General features: G+C 42.6%; 1 protein-coding gene across 1 annotated transcript in view; it reads right to left on the bottom strand.

The window, feature by feature from the left end:
* Window positions 1-15,000, bottom strand: part of frmpd1b (FERM and PDZ domain containing 1b) — a gene marked incomplete at both ends in the record, with an annotated part of 61,973 nt that overhangs the window by 39,377 nt on the left and 7,596 nt on the right. The window contains 2 exon segments of the mRNA XM_083786421.1: window positions 2,014-2,139; window positions 8,052-8,147. Coding sequence (XP_083642547.1) covers window positions 2,014-2,139; window positions 8,052-8,147 — 222 coding nt within the window.

Raw genomic sequence — 15,000 nt, 5'->3', positions numbered from 1 at the left:
AGGAGGGCTGTGGGCCGTTCAGAAACCAGTCTGTGTCTCATAGGAGGGCTGTAGGCAGTTCAGAAACCAGTCTGTGTCTCATAGGAGGGCTGTGGGCCGTTCAGAAACCAGTCTGTTTCATAGGAGGGCTGTGGGCGGTTCAGAAACCAGTCTGTGTTTCATAGGAGGGCTGTGGGCGGTTCAGAAACCAGTCTGTGTCTCATAGGAGGGCTGTGGGCCGTTCAGAAACCAGTCTGTGTCTCATAGGAGGGCTGTAGGCAGTTCAGAAACCAGTCTGTGTCTCATAGGAGGGCTGTGGGCCGTTCAGAAACCAGTCTGTTTCATAGGAGGGCTGTGGGCGGTTCAGAAACCAGTCTGTGTTTCATAGGAGGGCTGTGGGCGGTTCAGAAACCAGTCTGTGTTTCATAGGAGGGCTGTGGGCGGTTCAGAAACCAGTCTGTGTCTCATAGGAGGGCTGTGGGCGGTTCAGAAACCAGTCTGTGTTTCATAGGAGGGCTGTGGGCGGTTCAGAAACCAGTCTGTGTTTCATAGGAGGGCTGTGGGCGGTTCAGAAACCAGTCTGTGTCTCATAGGAGGGCTGTGGGCGGTTCAGAAACCAGTCTGTGTCTCATAGGAGGGCTGTGGGCGGTTCAGAAACCAGTCTGTGTTTCATAGGAGGGCTGTGGGCGGTTCAGAAACCAGTCTGTGTCTCATAGGAGGGCTGTGGGCAGTTCAGAAACCAGTCTGTGTTTCATAGGAGGGCTGTGGGCAGTTCAGAAACCAGTCTGTGTTTCATAGGAGGGCTGTGGGCAGTTCAGAAACCAGTCTGTGTTTCATAGGAGGGCTGTGGGCAGTTCAGAAACCAGTCTGTGTCTCATAGGAGGGCTGTGGGCGGTTCAGAAACCAGTCTGTGTCTCATAGGAGGGCTGTGGGCAGTTCAGAAACCAGTCTGTGTCTCATAGGAGGCCTGTGGGCAGTTCAGAAACCAGTCTGTGTCTCATAGGAGGGCTGTGGGCGGTTCAGAAACCAGTCTGTGTCTCATAGGAGGGCTGTGGGCGGTTCAGAAACCAGTCTGTGTTTCATAGGAGGGCTGTGGGCGGTTCAGAAACCAGTCTGTGTCTCATAGGAGGGCTGTGGGCGGTTCAGAAACCAGTCTGTGTCTCATAGGAGGGCTGTGGGCGGTTCAGAAACCAGTCTGTGTCTCATAGGAGGGCTGTGGGCGGTTCAGAAACCAGTCTGTGTCTCATAGGAGGGCTGTGGGCGGTTCAGAAACCAGTCTGTGTCTCATAGGAGGGCTGTGGGCAGTTCAGAAACCATTCTGTGTCTCATAGGAGGGCTGTGGGCGGTTCAGAAACCAGTCTGTGTCTCATAGGAGGGCTGTGGGCAGTTCAGAAACCAGTCTGTGTCTCATAGGAGGGCTGTGGGCAGTTCAGAAACCAGTCTGTGTCTCATAGGAGGGCTGTGGGCAGTTCAGAAACCAGTCTGTGTCTCATAGGAGGGCTGTGGGCAGTTCAGAAACCAGTCTGTGTGTCATAGGAGGGCTGTGGGCAGTTCAGAAACCAGTCTGTGTCTCATAGGAGGGCTGTGGGCAGTTCAGAAACCAGTCTGTGTCTCATAGGAGGGCTGTGGGCAGTTCAGAAACCAGTCTGTGTCTCATAGGAGGGCTGTGGGCAGTTCAGAAACCAGTATGGGGAATACAAGCTAATAAAAACTGCAGGCTTTCTAGTCCTGAGAAGTTGCAATGCGAAAATGGAAGCCATCGTTCTCACGATAATACAAATCTAAACATTTTTGTAAAAGAAATCTTCCTAACGATGATGTCACCGGTGAACAGGTTTCTGAACTGCCTATCGCTGTCATTCCTTTAAAATGTACACTTTGTCTGTGTGTGTGCACGCACGCACGTACGTACGTGCGTGCGTGCGTGCGTGTGTGTGCGTATGTGTACACGTCATGAAGTAGGAGGGGCTTAGTGATGTGTACCTTAATGATTGGTTCATCTTCATGCAGTAGGAGGAGCTTAGCGATGTGTACCTTAATGATTGGTTCATCTTCATGCAGTAGGAGGAGCTTAGTGATGCTGTATTGCTGTTCCAGAACCAATGAGAAATACTCGATGGCTTTGATTGACAGCTTGTCCTTCAACGTGGCCACGATGTCCTTAAAAACAAGAAAAAAAAACTCATTTCAATCCCAGCATGCACCTGGCAGGATGTGACCTATGACCCCTGCACGCATGCACGCACGCACGCACATGCAGATCACAGGCGTCTGCATTTAACCCATTCAGGCCTGACATCGAAATTTAAAGAAAATTCTAAATCCTGACAGTTCTCTGAAATAACCATGTTTCTATATCAGTGGTGCTCAATATTTCATGTCAAGGACCCCTAGAAGTATCCTGGGCTCTGACCCCCCCCCCCCCCCCCCCATCTGAAAAGACGTTGTTCCAGCCAGGGACCGCCCCCAGGAGAAAAGATTGAGTTAAAAAAACGTTCGCTCTCTATTCAAAGATTTGCGCCGACATTTTCACGATTGTTCAAAAATAGCAGATCTACAAAAGCTCATGAGCAGCGCGCCACTCGGTGCCGCGCTGCTACGAGCAAGTACTGGACCGGAAGTATAGGCAGACAGGGCACAGCCCAGCTTTAATGATCTTTAACCCATTCTGACCTGAGATCAGATTCACACGAGGTTTCCACTGGACACACACTGGTCTGATGAACCCATTCTGACCTGAGATCAGATTCTAAAAATGTCAGTCGTTCTTCGATTTTTCAAAAAATAGCAGACCTACAAGCTCATAGCGCGCCACTCGGTGGCGCGCTATGAGCTTGTAGGTCTGCTATTTTTCAATAGCTAAAGCATAACATGATGCTGACACCAAAATGGGTTCCCGTTCAGAATGGGGTAATAATCTTTAAAACACTTTTAGTGCCGGAAGTGCCTTCAAAATAGAAGCTCCGGGGTGCCGGAGTTGTCTGATCGCTTTTACTCTGAAAGCCATGAACCGGAAACACTTTCCTAAAAAAGTTGACTTTACAAAGTTTACCTTACATCCCCGATCATCTTAATTTATACGATATAATGGATATATGATCCAAAAAGCGTTCATATTTTGCGGGAGAGACGGATGAGGAGCAGAAATGAAGCGCCAGCATATCGCTCTATTCATCACCACGGAGAGCGCCCTGGATTAGGAGATACGAGTCATTCTTTCCGCCGCGCTAACATGTGAGTCAACGGTAAGCTAATAGTTTCTCAGAGCGTTAGCATACGGCAAGCGAAAAGCGAACGGACCAAAAAAAAAGAAATTGGAAAAATTCTGAATATTCTTATCTGGCCCCGTATCTTTGAGGGTGCGCTGTGACGTCCACAGACGTCCAAGGCACCTCTCGGTTCGAATCCTTAAGACGTTTAGGGACGTTTTATGTAAAGATTGTGTTAATGAGCATCGTCAGTGTTTGCTGGTTATTTAATTAAGCTATTCTTTATACCTTCAGCTTATGGTTATTGTATTAACCCATTCTGACCTGAGATCAGATTCAAAAAATGTCTTCTACATCCTGACAGTTTTCATTCTGACCTGAGATCAGATTCTAAAAATGTCTGTTTGAAAATGACAGTTTTCTGAAAAAGCCATGTTTCTATGTCAGTCGTTCTTCGATTTTTCAAAAATAGCAGATCGACAAGCTCATAGCGCGCCACCGAGTGGCGCGCTATGAGCTTGTCGATCTGCTATTTTTCAATAGCTAAAGCATAACATGATGCTAACACCAAAAGGGGTTCCCGCCCCAAAATGGATTAGGCTATTCTTTATACCTTCAGCTTATGGTTATTATTGTATTGAAGGAGATCAGTCACTAACCTGTGATTTAAAAAAGGAGTTAATTTAATTATCAAAGCGTCACACCTGAACTCTGAGAGCGTTGGAGACGGTTCCACTGAAACCCTCTCAGAGTTCCAGAGCTGTCGGGGTCATTCAGGGCCCTCTACCCCCCCCCCCCCCCCCCCCTCCCTCATTCTAATAACTAGACGTCCCGACTGACAGCCCTGGGTATAGGCGACCCGGCCTGGCGGAGATGTGTGCTCTAGTTGTGGGTGTCTATCAGTGTGTGTGTGTGTGTGTGTGTGTGTGTGTGTGTGTGTGTGTGTGTGTGTGTGTGTGTGTGTGTGTGTGTGTGTGTCTGTGTGAGCAGATTGAGGTCATGACACACATTGTGTCTTCACGTCACTCTGGATTTGTGTGAAAACATTTCAAAGGCTTTTAAACGCACGCACACGCACACATGCACACACACACACACGCACACACACACACGCACGCATGCACACGCACACATGCACACACACACACACACACACACACACACACGCGCGCACGCACACACCTCCAGAAGCCTCAATACCACCACAACAACATCCATCCGTTCATGTTTTCAATTGTTGAGTAAAATCATTTAGATGTGTGATCGATGGGCAGTATTTGAAATACATGTATTTGAAATACGTATTTGAAATACCTTTTTGTATTTTGTCATTTGTATTTCGCTGGGATGGAAGAAATGAGATGTATTTTGTATTTAGATACATTTTTTGACCCAGTATTTGTATTTTGTATCAAAATACATTTTCAATATATTTTGCCCATCAGAGATGGGCAGTATTTGAAATACATGTATTTGAAATACGTATTTGAAATACTTTTTTGTATTTTGTAATTTGTATTTCGATGGGGATGGAAGATATATTTTGTATTTTGTATTTAGATAAATTTTTTGACCCAGTATTTGTATTTTGTATCAAAATACATTTTCAATGTATTTTGCCCATCTCTGGGTGTAATGTGGGTAGTGTAGTGTAGTGTAGTGGTGTATTGTGGGTAGTCTAGTGTAGTGTAGTGGTGTATTGTGGGTAGTCTAGTGTAGTGTAGTGGTGTAATGTGGGTAGTGTAGTGTAGTGTAGTGGTGTATTGTGGGTAGTGTAGTGTAGTGTAGTGTAGTGGTGTATTGTGGGTAGTGTAGTGTAGTGTAGTGTAGTGTAGTGTAGTGTAGTGGTGTATTGTGGGTAGTGTAGTGTAGTGTAGTGTAGTGTAGTGGTGTATTGTGGGTAGTGTAGTGTAGTGTAGTGTAGTGTAGTGTAGTGTAGTGTAGTGTAGTGTAGTGTAGTGTAGTGTAGTGTAGTGGTCTATTGTGGGTAGTGTAGTGTAGTGTAGTGTAGTGTAGTGTAGTGTAGTGTAGTGTAGTGTAGTGTAGTGTAGTGTAGTGGTCTATTGTGGGTAGTGTAGTGTAGTGTAGTGTAGTGGTCTATTGTGGGTAGTGTAGTGTAGTGTAGTGTAGTGTAGTGTAGTGTAGTGTAGTGTAGTGTAGTGTAGTGTAGTGTAGTGTAGTGTAGTGTAGTGGTCTATTGTGGGTAGTGTAGTGTAGTGTAGTGTAGTATAGTGTAGTGTAGTGTAGTGGTCTATTGTGGGTAGTGTAGTGTAGTGTAGTGTAGTATAGTGTAGTGTAGTGTAGTGTAGTGTAGTGTAGTGTAGTGGTCTATTGTGGGTAGTGTAGTGTAGTGTAGTGTAGTGGTGTATTGTGGGTAGTGTAGTGTAGTGTAGTGTAGTGTAGTGTAGTGTAGTGTAGTGTAGTGTAGTGTAGTGGTGTATTGTGGGTAGTGTAGTGTAGTGTAGTGTAGTGTAGTGTAGTGTAGTGTAGTGTAGTGTAGTGTAGTGTAGTATAGTGTAGTGTAGTGTAGTGGTCTATTGTGGGTAGTGTAGTGTAGTGTAGTGTAGTGTAGTGTAGTGTAGTGTAGTGTAGTGTAGTGTAGTGTAGTGGTCTATTGTGGGTAGTGTAGTGTAGTGTAGTGTAGTATAGTGTAGTATAGTGTAGTGTAGTGTAGTGTAGTGGTCTATTGTGGGTAGTGTAGTGTAGTGTAGTGTAGTATAGTGTAGTGTAGTGGTCTATTGTGGGTAGTGTAGTGTAGTGTAGTGTAGTGTAGTGTAGTGTAGTGTAGTGTAGTGGTCTATTGTGGGTAGTGTAGTGTAGTGTAGTGTAGTATAGTATAGTGTAGTGTAGTGTAGTGTAGTGTAGTGTAGTGTAGTGTAGTGTAGTGTAGTGTAGTGTAGTGTAGTGTAGTGTAGTGTAGTGTAGTGTAGTGTAGTGTAGTGTAGTGTAGTGTAGTGTAGTGTAGTGTAGTGTAGTGTAGTGTAGTGTAGTGGTCTATTGTGGGTAGTGTAGTGTAGTGTAGTGTAGTGTAGTGTAGTGTAGTGTAGTGTAGTGTAGTGGTCTATTGTGGGTAGTGTAGTGTAGTGTAGTGTAGTATAGTGTAGTGTAGTGTAGTGTAGTGTAGTGGTCTATTGTGGGTAGTGTAGTGTAGTGTAGTGTAGTGTAGTGTAGTGTAGTGGTCTATTGTGGGTAGTGTAGTGTAGTGTAGTGTAGTGGTCTATTGTGGGTAGTGTAGTGTAGTGTAGTGTAGTATAGTGTAGTGTAGTGTAGTGTAGTGGTCTATTGTGGGTAGTGTAGTGTAGTGTAGTATAGTATAGTGTAGTGTAGTGTAGTGTAGTGTAGTGTAGTGTAGTGTAGTGTAGTGTAGTGTAGTGGTGTATTGTGGGTAGTGTAGTGTAGTGTAGTGTAGTGTAGTGTAGTGTAGTGTAGTGTAGTGTAGTGTAGTGTAGTGTAGTGTAGTGGTGTATTGTGGGTAGTGTAGTGTAGTGTAGTGTAGTGTAGTGTAGTGTAGTGTAGTGTAGTGTAGTGTAGTGTAGTGTAGTGTAGTGGTCTATTGTGGGTAGTGTAGTGTAGTGTAGTGTAGTGTAGTGTAGTGTAGTGTAGTGGTGTATTGTGGGTAGTGTAGTGTAGTGTAGTGTAGTGTAGTGTAGTGTAGTGTAGTGTAGTGTAGTGTAGTGTAGTGTAGTGTAGTGGTGTATTGTGGGTAGTGTAGTATAGTGTAGTGTAGTGTAGTGTAGTGTAGTGGTGTATTGTGGGTAGTGTAGTGTAGTGTAGTGTAGTGTAGTGTAGTGGTGTATTGTGGGTAGTGTAGTGTAGTGTAGTGTAGTGTAGTGTAGTGTAGTGTAGTGTAGTGTAGTGTAGTGTAGTATAGTGTAGTGTAGTGTAGTGTAGTGTAGTGGTGTATTGTGGGTAGTGTAGTGTAGTGTAGTGTAGTGTAGTGTAGTGTAGTGGTGTATTGTGGGTAGTGTAGTGTAGTGTAGTGTAGTGTAGTGTAGTGTAGTGTAGTGTAGTGTAGTGTAGTGTAGTGTAGTGTAGTGTAGTGTAGTGGTGTATTGTGGGTAGTGTAGTGTAGTGTAGTGTAGTGTAGTGTAGTGTAGTGTAGTGTAGTGTAGTGTAGTATAGTGTAGTGTAGTGTAGTGTAGTGTAGTGGTGTATTGTGGGTAGTGTAGTGTAGTGTAGTGTAGTGTAGTGTAGTGGTGTATTGTGGGTAGTGTAGTGTAGTGTAGTGTAGTGTAGTGTAGTGTAGTGTAGTGTAGTGTAGTGTAGTGTAGTGTAGTGGTGTATTGTGGGTAGTGTAGTATAGTGTAGTGTAGTGTAGTGTAGTGTAGTGGTCTATTGTGGGTAGTGTAGTGTAGTGTAGTGTAGTGTAGTGTAGTGTAGTGGTGTATTGTGGGTAGTGTAGTGTAGTGTAGTGTAGTGTAGTGTAGTGTAGTGTAGTGTAGTGTAGTGTAGTGTAGTGGTGTATTGTGGGTAGTGTAGTATAGTGTAGTGTAGTGTAGTGTAGTGTAGTGGTGTATTGTGGGTAGTGTAGTGTAGTGTAGTGTAGTGTAGTGTAGTGGTGTATTGTGGGTAGTGTAGTGTAGTGTAGTGTAGTGTAGTGTAGTGTAGTGTAGTGTAGTGTAGTGTAGTATAGTGTAGTGTAGTGTAGTGTAGTGGTGTATTGTGGGTAGTGTAGTGTAGTGTAGTGTAGTGTAGTGTAGTGTAGTGGTGTATTGTGGGTAGTGTAGTGTAGTGTAGTGTAGTGTAGTGTAGTGTAGTGTAGTGTAGTGGTCTATTGTGGGTAGTGTAGTGTAGTGTAGTGTAGTGGTCTATTGTGGGTAGTGTAGTGTAGTGGTGTATTGTGGGTAGTGTAGTCTTGTGTACCTTGACGGTGGTCGTGTTGTCGAACTTGAAGGCCTTGGTCTGTCCGTTCTCTAGATAAACCTTCAGCACGTTGGGCAGGAACAGCAGAGAGTTCCCCTGGAGGACAATAATACACGTAACACCATTTAATTATAACGGTATACTGGAGGACAGCAATACATGTAACACCATTTAATTATAACGGTATACTGGAGGACAATAATACACGTAACACCATTTAATTATAACGGTACACTGGAGGACAATAATACATGTAACACCATTTAATTATAACGGTACACTGGAGGACAATAATACACGTAACACCATATAATTATAACGGTACACTGGAGGACAATAATACATGTAACACCATTTAATTTAACCCGTTCATTTCCCTCATAGACTTTTCAGAAAGTATTTATTAAAAGACGTTTACGCGGGACTTCCGGTATGGCGACGAACAGGACGGTCGCATAAAGTTGAGAGCTCTCACAGCCAACTTATTTATGTCACGCTAGATACTTATAAATGTAGAAAACAAGAACCACGGTCAACGAGAAATGCACACGAGAAGGAGAAACAAAAGAAGAAACGAGAAAAGTGAGGAAACACACCAAGAAGAAGACACAAGAGGGGACACCCGAAGACCACCCGAAGCTAACGAAATTAGCATGGCTTCCCTCCAGGCTAGTTTGGACGCTATCAACAGTCAGCTCGGCGCCCTACGGCAGGAGGTGAAAACGGATTTGAGAACATTCAAAGAAGAAATCGCGACGCAGATGGATAATAAGCTGATTGAATTCAACAGAGACCTCACGCAAAGATTCACCAAGATCGACACGGAGATGAAGGAGCAACGTGCTAAGATGGACGGCGCTTTGCTACGCACCGAAGAGGTTGAACAATGGAGTACCGAAGTAAACCACACTTTGCAACAAATGTTGGAAGAACGTCAAATGATGATAGACAAGCTGGATGCCGTTGAATCGCACTCCAGAAGATGTAATTTGCGTTTGTATAACCTACCAGAGGACGCTGAATCAGAATGTGAATCGATGGTGAAATTTATCAACGATTGGCTGAGAAAAGAAATAGTGGATACTGAACTGTCTATACAGCGAGCTCACCGAGCCTTGGCTCCGAAGAGGAACCCGGACCAGCCGCCGAGATCAGTAGTGATTAACTTTCAGCAATTTGCTGTGAAAGAGACAGTGCTATCAACGGCTTGGGGGAAGAAGACTGTGATGTATGGGCAGAACAGAATTTATTTCGACCACGATTTCACGGACAGAGTACTACAGCAGAGAAAAGCTTACGCTGAAGTCAAGAGGGTCCTGAACGCGGAAAGCCCGAGAATCAAGTTTAACACGCCCTACAACAAGATGAGGATCCACTGGGCTACCGGGAAAGTGGTGTACCACAGCGCAGAAGAAGCAACCAAGGAAATGCGGAAAAGAGGTCTGATGGCCGGCGGAGAGGGAGAAGCGACGGGCGGCGGCGACAGAAACAACACGAGAGAAGGCGGAAAAGAAACCACGCTCATCGAAAGCTTGCGAAATGCCAGGCTGGCCAGCTGGACACAAGTCGATCGGACAGCGGCATGGAGGAGAAGGGCGAGAGGACGGCTGCAAGCATACAGTCACGATAAGTAACCAAGAGAGGGAACATATAGGGTCGTGAGTTAAATCAATGAAAGAAAGGACTGAAACATAACGTGTGATATTTGCATTCTCGTGTGTGTGTGTGTGTGTGTGTGTGTGTGTGGGTGGTGTGTGTGTGTGGGGGTGTGTGTGTATGTGGGGAGGAGAGGGTTGGTGTAGTTCGCCAGTCTTTTAAAAGTACTAAACAACCGAAGTTTAAATTCTAACATCATGGTGAATTATACGTGCAGCCCCTGATGTGTGCACGCGCACGTGCGTGCACACGTGTGTGTGTATGCACGGGGAGGGGAGGGGGGTTGAGGTGGTTCACTTGTCTCTCAAGGAAGACCATTATGTATGAGAACTGAAGCTCTAATCTAACATATTAAGGTGGATTATATATACGGCCCCTGGTGTGTGTGTGTGTGTGTGTGTGTGTGTGTGTGTGTGTGTGTGGGGAGGGAGGGATAGGGTGACTGATGGTGGGGGGAAAAAATGTTTAATTCTTATTTTTCGACATTTGTCTACACATGCTATGTGTGTTCCCCAGTCGTCCATCTGCATTGTAGATGGAGGATTGAGGAATAATTAATGTAAATAAGATCAAAGGGACACTGATTTGTACATGTGTGGATAAATAGAAGGGTGAGAACATGTGTGATATGAAGGGAGGCAATAAGCATATTATTAGATCCTTCAACGTTTATTTTATTTATTTTGTTTTCTACCAATAAGGAATATAGAACAATTTGAGTTGGTACAAAGGGAGGTGCTGCAACTTTAATTCTAGTATGAGTAAACCTTTAGGGGTAAACTTTAATGCTAGATGGGGGCCCCTTCCCAACAAAGGGATTTCCCCCACAAAACCACAGGAGGGTCAACAAGAAGAGGAGGAGGTTGACAACTCTTTTTGGAAGTCTACATCTGTATATGTATCTGTGTTTTCGTTTTTGTATATAGTTGAAAGGGTTTACAGCTTTACTTTGATCTTTGTATATGAATGCAACAGGAACCTAAGAGGGAATCATCATAATAATTTTCCAGAATACTCTATAACCAAATATGACCACGAAACAGGAGATTAAACTTATGTCTTTGAATGTCAACGGTCTGGGAAACCCGATTAAAAGAGCTAAAGTTATGACCAAGCTTAAAAGAGAAAAAGCACAAATAAGCTTTCTTCAGGAAACCCACCTGTCCAAATCAGAACATGAAAAGTTGAAGAAATTTGGCTATAAGCACACATATTATAGTTCGCATACCAATACCCGTAAAAGAGGAGTGGCGATCCTGATCTCTAACCAAATCAAGTTCGAATGCCAAGAAGAAATAAAAGACAAAGAAGGCAGATATATTATTGTTAAAGGAACAATTCAGGAGACAAAAGTGACGTTGGTTAATATTTATGCACCACCTGAGAGTGATAAACAATTTTTCAAAACATTATTTGACATCATAACTTTGAAATCAGAAGGAATTTGCTGGTGTGCGGGAGACCTAAATGTTGTAATTGACTATGACTTAGACACCACTAGCTTGAACAGGAATAAAAAGCCCATCTCAAAATTAGTCAAAAACACGTGGGAAGAAATGGGTTTTGTTGATGTTTGGCGAGACTTCCACCCGCTTCAAAGGGACTATAGTCATTACTCCCAGACTCACTCTGTCTACAGCAGGTTAGACTATTTCTATACGCAAAAAGAAAATAGAGAATTGATACAGGGTTGTGATATTGGAATAGCAGATGTGTCTGATCATAGTGCCGTTTATATGAAGGTCTGTTTATCCGACAGAAAGAGGAATACAATATGGAGGTTAAACGCTGGACTGTTAAATAATAACGAGGTGGTAGAACAAATCAGAACCGACATTCAGAACTACTTGACTGATAACAATAATGGTGAAACTACTCCAGCAATACTATGGGATGCCCTAAAGGCAGTTATCAGGGGGAAGTTAATTGCAATTTCGAGCAGAATGAAAAAGGAAAAACTGGCTAATTATAAGCAGCTATTATCTGACCTTAAGACACTGGAACAAAGACATAAGATAAGAGCAGACAGACAAATATTCACACAAATGACTGAGGTGAGAAAACAAATCAATAAAATTCTCCAACAGGAGGTGGAAATGAAAGCGAGGTACTTTAAACAGAACTATTATGAGGCTGGCCCTAGGGCAGCGAGGCTATTGGCTAGACGCCTAAGGAAACAGCAAGCCGATATAACAGTTCACAAACTGGTGGACCCTAAAACAAATAAAATAAAATACAAACAAGGAGAAATTGAGAATATCTTTCAGAAATACTATAAAGAACTGTATGCCCAATCACCCACCTCCTCTGAAGAGGAAACCAGAGCATTTCTCGATAAATTGGACTTGCCTAGCATTGGTGAACTAGAAAATAAAAGGATAACCAAAACTATAACCATGGATGAAATCACTACAGCAATAGGAAGATCAAAGGCTAGCAAGACTCCTGGAAGTGATGGATTCCCATCAGAATGGTACAAGAAATTTGCAAGTGAACTGTCCCCAGTGTTGCATTCCACTTTTAACTGGATTAAAAAAAATGGCTCTACCCCCCCCTCTTGGAAGGAAGCTGTAATTACAGTCTTACCAAAGCCTGGAAAAGACAAGACACTTTGTCAGAATTTCAGACCAATTTCACTACTAAATGTCGACTACAAACTATATACCTCAATCCTATCAGACAGAATTCAATCCTTTATTTCAGACATGATCGACGAAGATCAATGTGGCTTCATCCCAGGAAGAAAAACGCAGGATAACATTAGGAGAACTTTACACATTATGCACAAAATAAAGAATAATAACATTCCTGCAGCAATGGTTAGTCTGGATGCCGCCCAGGCATTTGATAAAGTTTCCCACAGGTTCTTATTCCTAACACTGGAAAGATTTGGGTTTGATGAAAAAGCAATTCAGTGTATCAAAACGCTTTATATTAATCCGACAGCTAGAATAAAGGTAAATGGTTCTCTGACAGATAAATTTGAAATAGAACAAGGTTGTAGACAGGGCTGCAATTTAAGCCCCTCCCTATTCGCGTTTTTTATAGAGCCACTGGCCCAGATGATAAGAGACAACGAAAATATAGCGGGAATAGAAATCAATGGTGAGAGACATGTTGTGAGCCTTTTTGCAGATGATGTATTGGTCCACTTAAAAAATCCATTGGAATCATTTGAACACCTACTGCAAACATTAGATCGGTTTAGTCTATACTCAGGCTACACATTAAACAAGTCTAAAACTCAAATTCTTATGCTCAACTGTAGGCCGAATCAAAAACTCAAGGAAATAAATATAAACTGGGAGGCCAAATCAATTAGGTACTTAGGCATAAACATAACTAAAAACCTGTCCAAATTATATGCAAGTAACTATCAAGAAATTGATGATAACATAAAAGAAGATATAGAAAGATGGGCCACATATCCAATGGGGTTTAGTGATAGGATACAAGCGATTAAAATGAATGTCCTTCCACGCCTGCTATATTTATTCCAATCATTACCTATCCCTATACCTCCGACTCAATTCACAAAATGGGATAAACTTATATCCAGGTTTATATGGGATGGAAAACGACCTAGAATAAGATATAGTACGTTACAATTACCAAAGAATAAAGGGGGAATGGCACTTCCGAACTTAAAGGAGTACTTCCATGCAGCACAACTGGGACCACTCCTTAACTGGTGCAGTCTACCGTATATAGCTAAGTGGAAGGACATCGAGGTAAAAGGGTTTACAATCCCGATTCATACAAGTATAGGAGAACGGGGGATCCAAACGAACGTGAAGAGTGAATTAGACCTGGACCCAATAACATCTTTTACTTTAACTACATGGTACTCTATAGTGAAACAATTGAAGGTTGGAAAGGAACTGGGTATGTTGAAATGGATTTCATATGATAAGAAATTTGAACCAGGAAGGTTTGATTCAAGGTTTAAGCAATGGAGGGATTTGGGTGTGACAGCCATATGCCTATTGACTCAAAAAAGAGAAATGAAAAGCTTCGAAGAAATGAAAAGCACATACGACCTGACTAATCAAGACTTCTTCCGATATTTACAGATGAGAGACTATTATAACAAAAACATTAAAAGACCGACGGAAGAAATACACCCCATAATACGAATTATGGAACGGGCATATGGTAGAGTCACACCCAAGGCCATATCTGTTTTGTACTCATGTTTGATGGATTCCAAAAGAACATCCACTGTATATGTTAAAAATAAATGGGAAAAGGAGTTGGGTGAGGAAATTCCAGATCAGATGTGGGAAGATATGTGGGAAAAACACCAGACAACAACCCAATCAAAGGAGTGGAGGGAATTTGCATGGAAAAACCAAATACGGTATTTTATAACCCCCCAAATTAAGAGCAGACAGCTTAAGAGCCAACAACTATGTTGGAGAGGGTGTAACCACATGAACCCTGACCATACACATGTTTTCTGGAATTGTGCAAAAATACAACCTTTCTGGCTGGTAATCCACACAGCTATATGTGAGGTAATAGGATATGACATTCCCTGCTCTTGCCTTGTAATGTACTTGGGTCTTATTGAAGAATCTGTGCAGTCGAGAGACCAATACCTGGTCAAAATCCTTCTAGCTGCTGGAAAGAAAGCAATTACAAAAAATTGGCTCAAAACTGACATCCCAGGCTATAAACAATGGCGAGCCATCATGGACAACATTGAGGACATGGAAAAGTTGACATTCAAGATAAGAATAAGAGTAGACCTCTACGAAAAAAGATGGGAAAAGTGGTCGTTGTATAAATGGACAAGAGGTGAAACATAATAGAATGATGGAAAGGAGAAGTTAAAAAGCATTCCCAAAGCAAGGTTCTAATATTATATTTTCTTTATTATGTAACTGCATTCATACGATCCGTTTGTTTTATTTTAACTTTATGTTTTTATTTTATTTGTTTTTATGTCTGTTTTCGTTGTGAAGTTTGTCTTTGTACCATGTTATTGTTGTTTCTGTTTGTTTGATTATATGTCTGAAAAACCCTTAATAAAAACAAAGTAAAAAAAATAAAAAAATAAAAGACGTTTACGCCGCGGACAAAGACAACTCTTGTCGTGACAAATCATGGCAATGAACACAATGTTTTGGGCCAAACAAATAATTAGAAAGTAGGAAAAAACTGCAGGTTACAACACTTTTTTTGTCGTAACCGTCTATAAATAAATACTTTAGGAAAAGCCTATGGAGAAAATGAGGGCGGGACTGCGACGCTCTATACTGGAGGACAATAATACATGTAACACCTGTGT

This window comes from Protomyctophum parallelum, assembly GCF_964188405.1.
Source record: "Protomyctophum parallelum genome assembly, chromosome: 16".
NCBI classification, from domain to species: Eukaryota; Metazoa; Chordata; class Actinopteri; order Myctophiformes; family Myctophidae; genus Protomyctophum; species Protomyctophum parallelum.
Note: the sequence above shows the minus strand (reverse complement) of the source record. Positions and strands in the feature narration are given on the sequence as shown.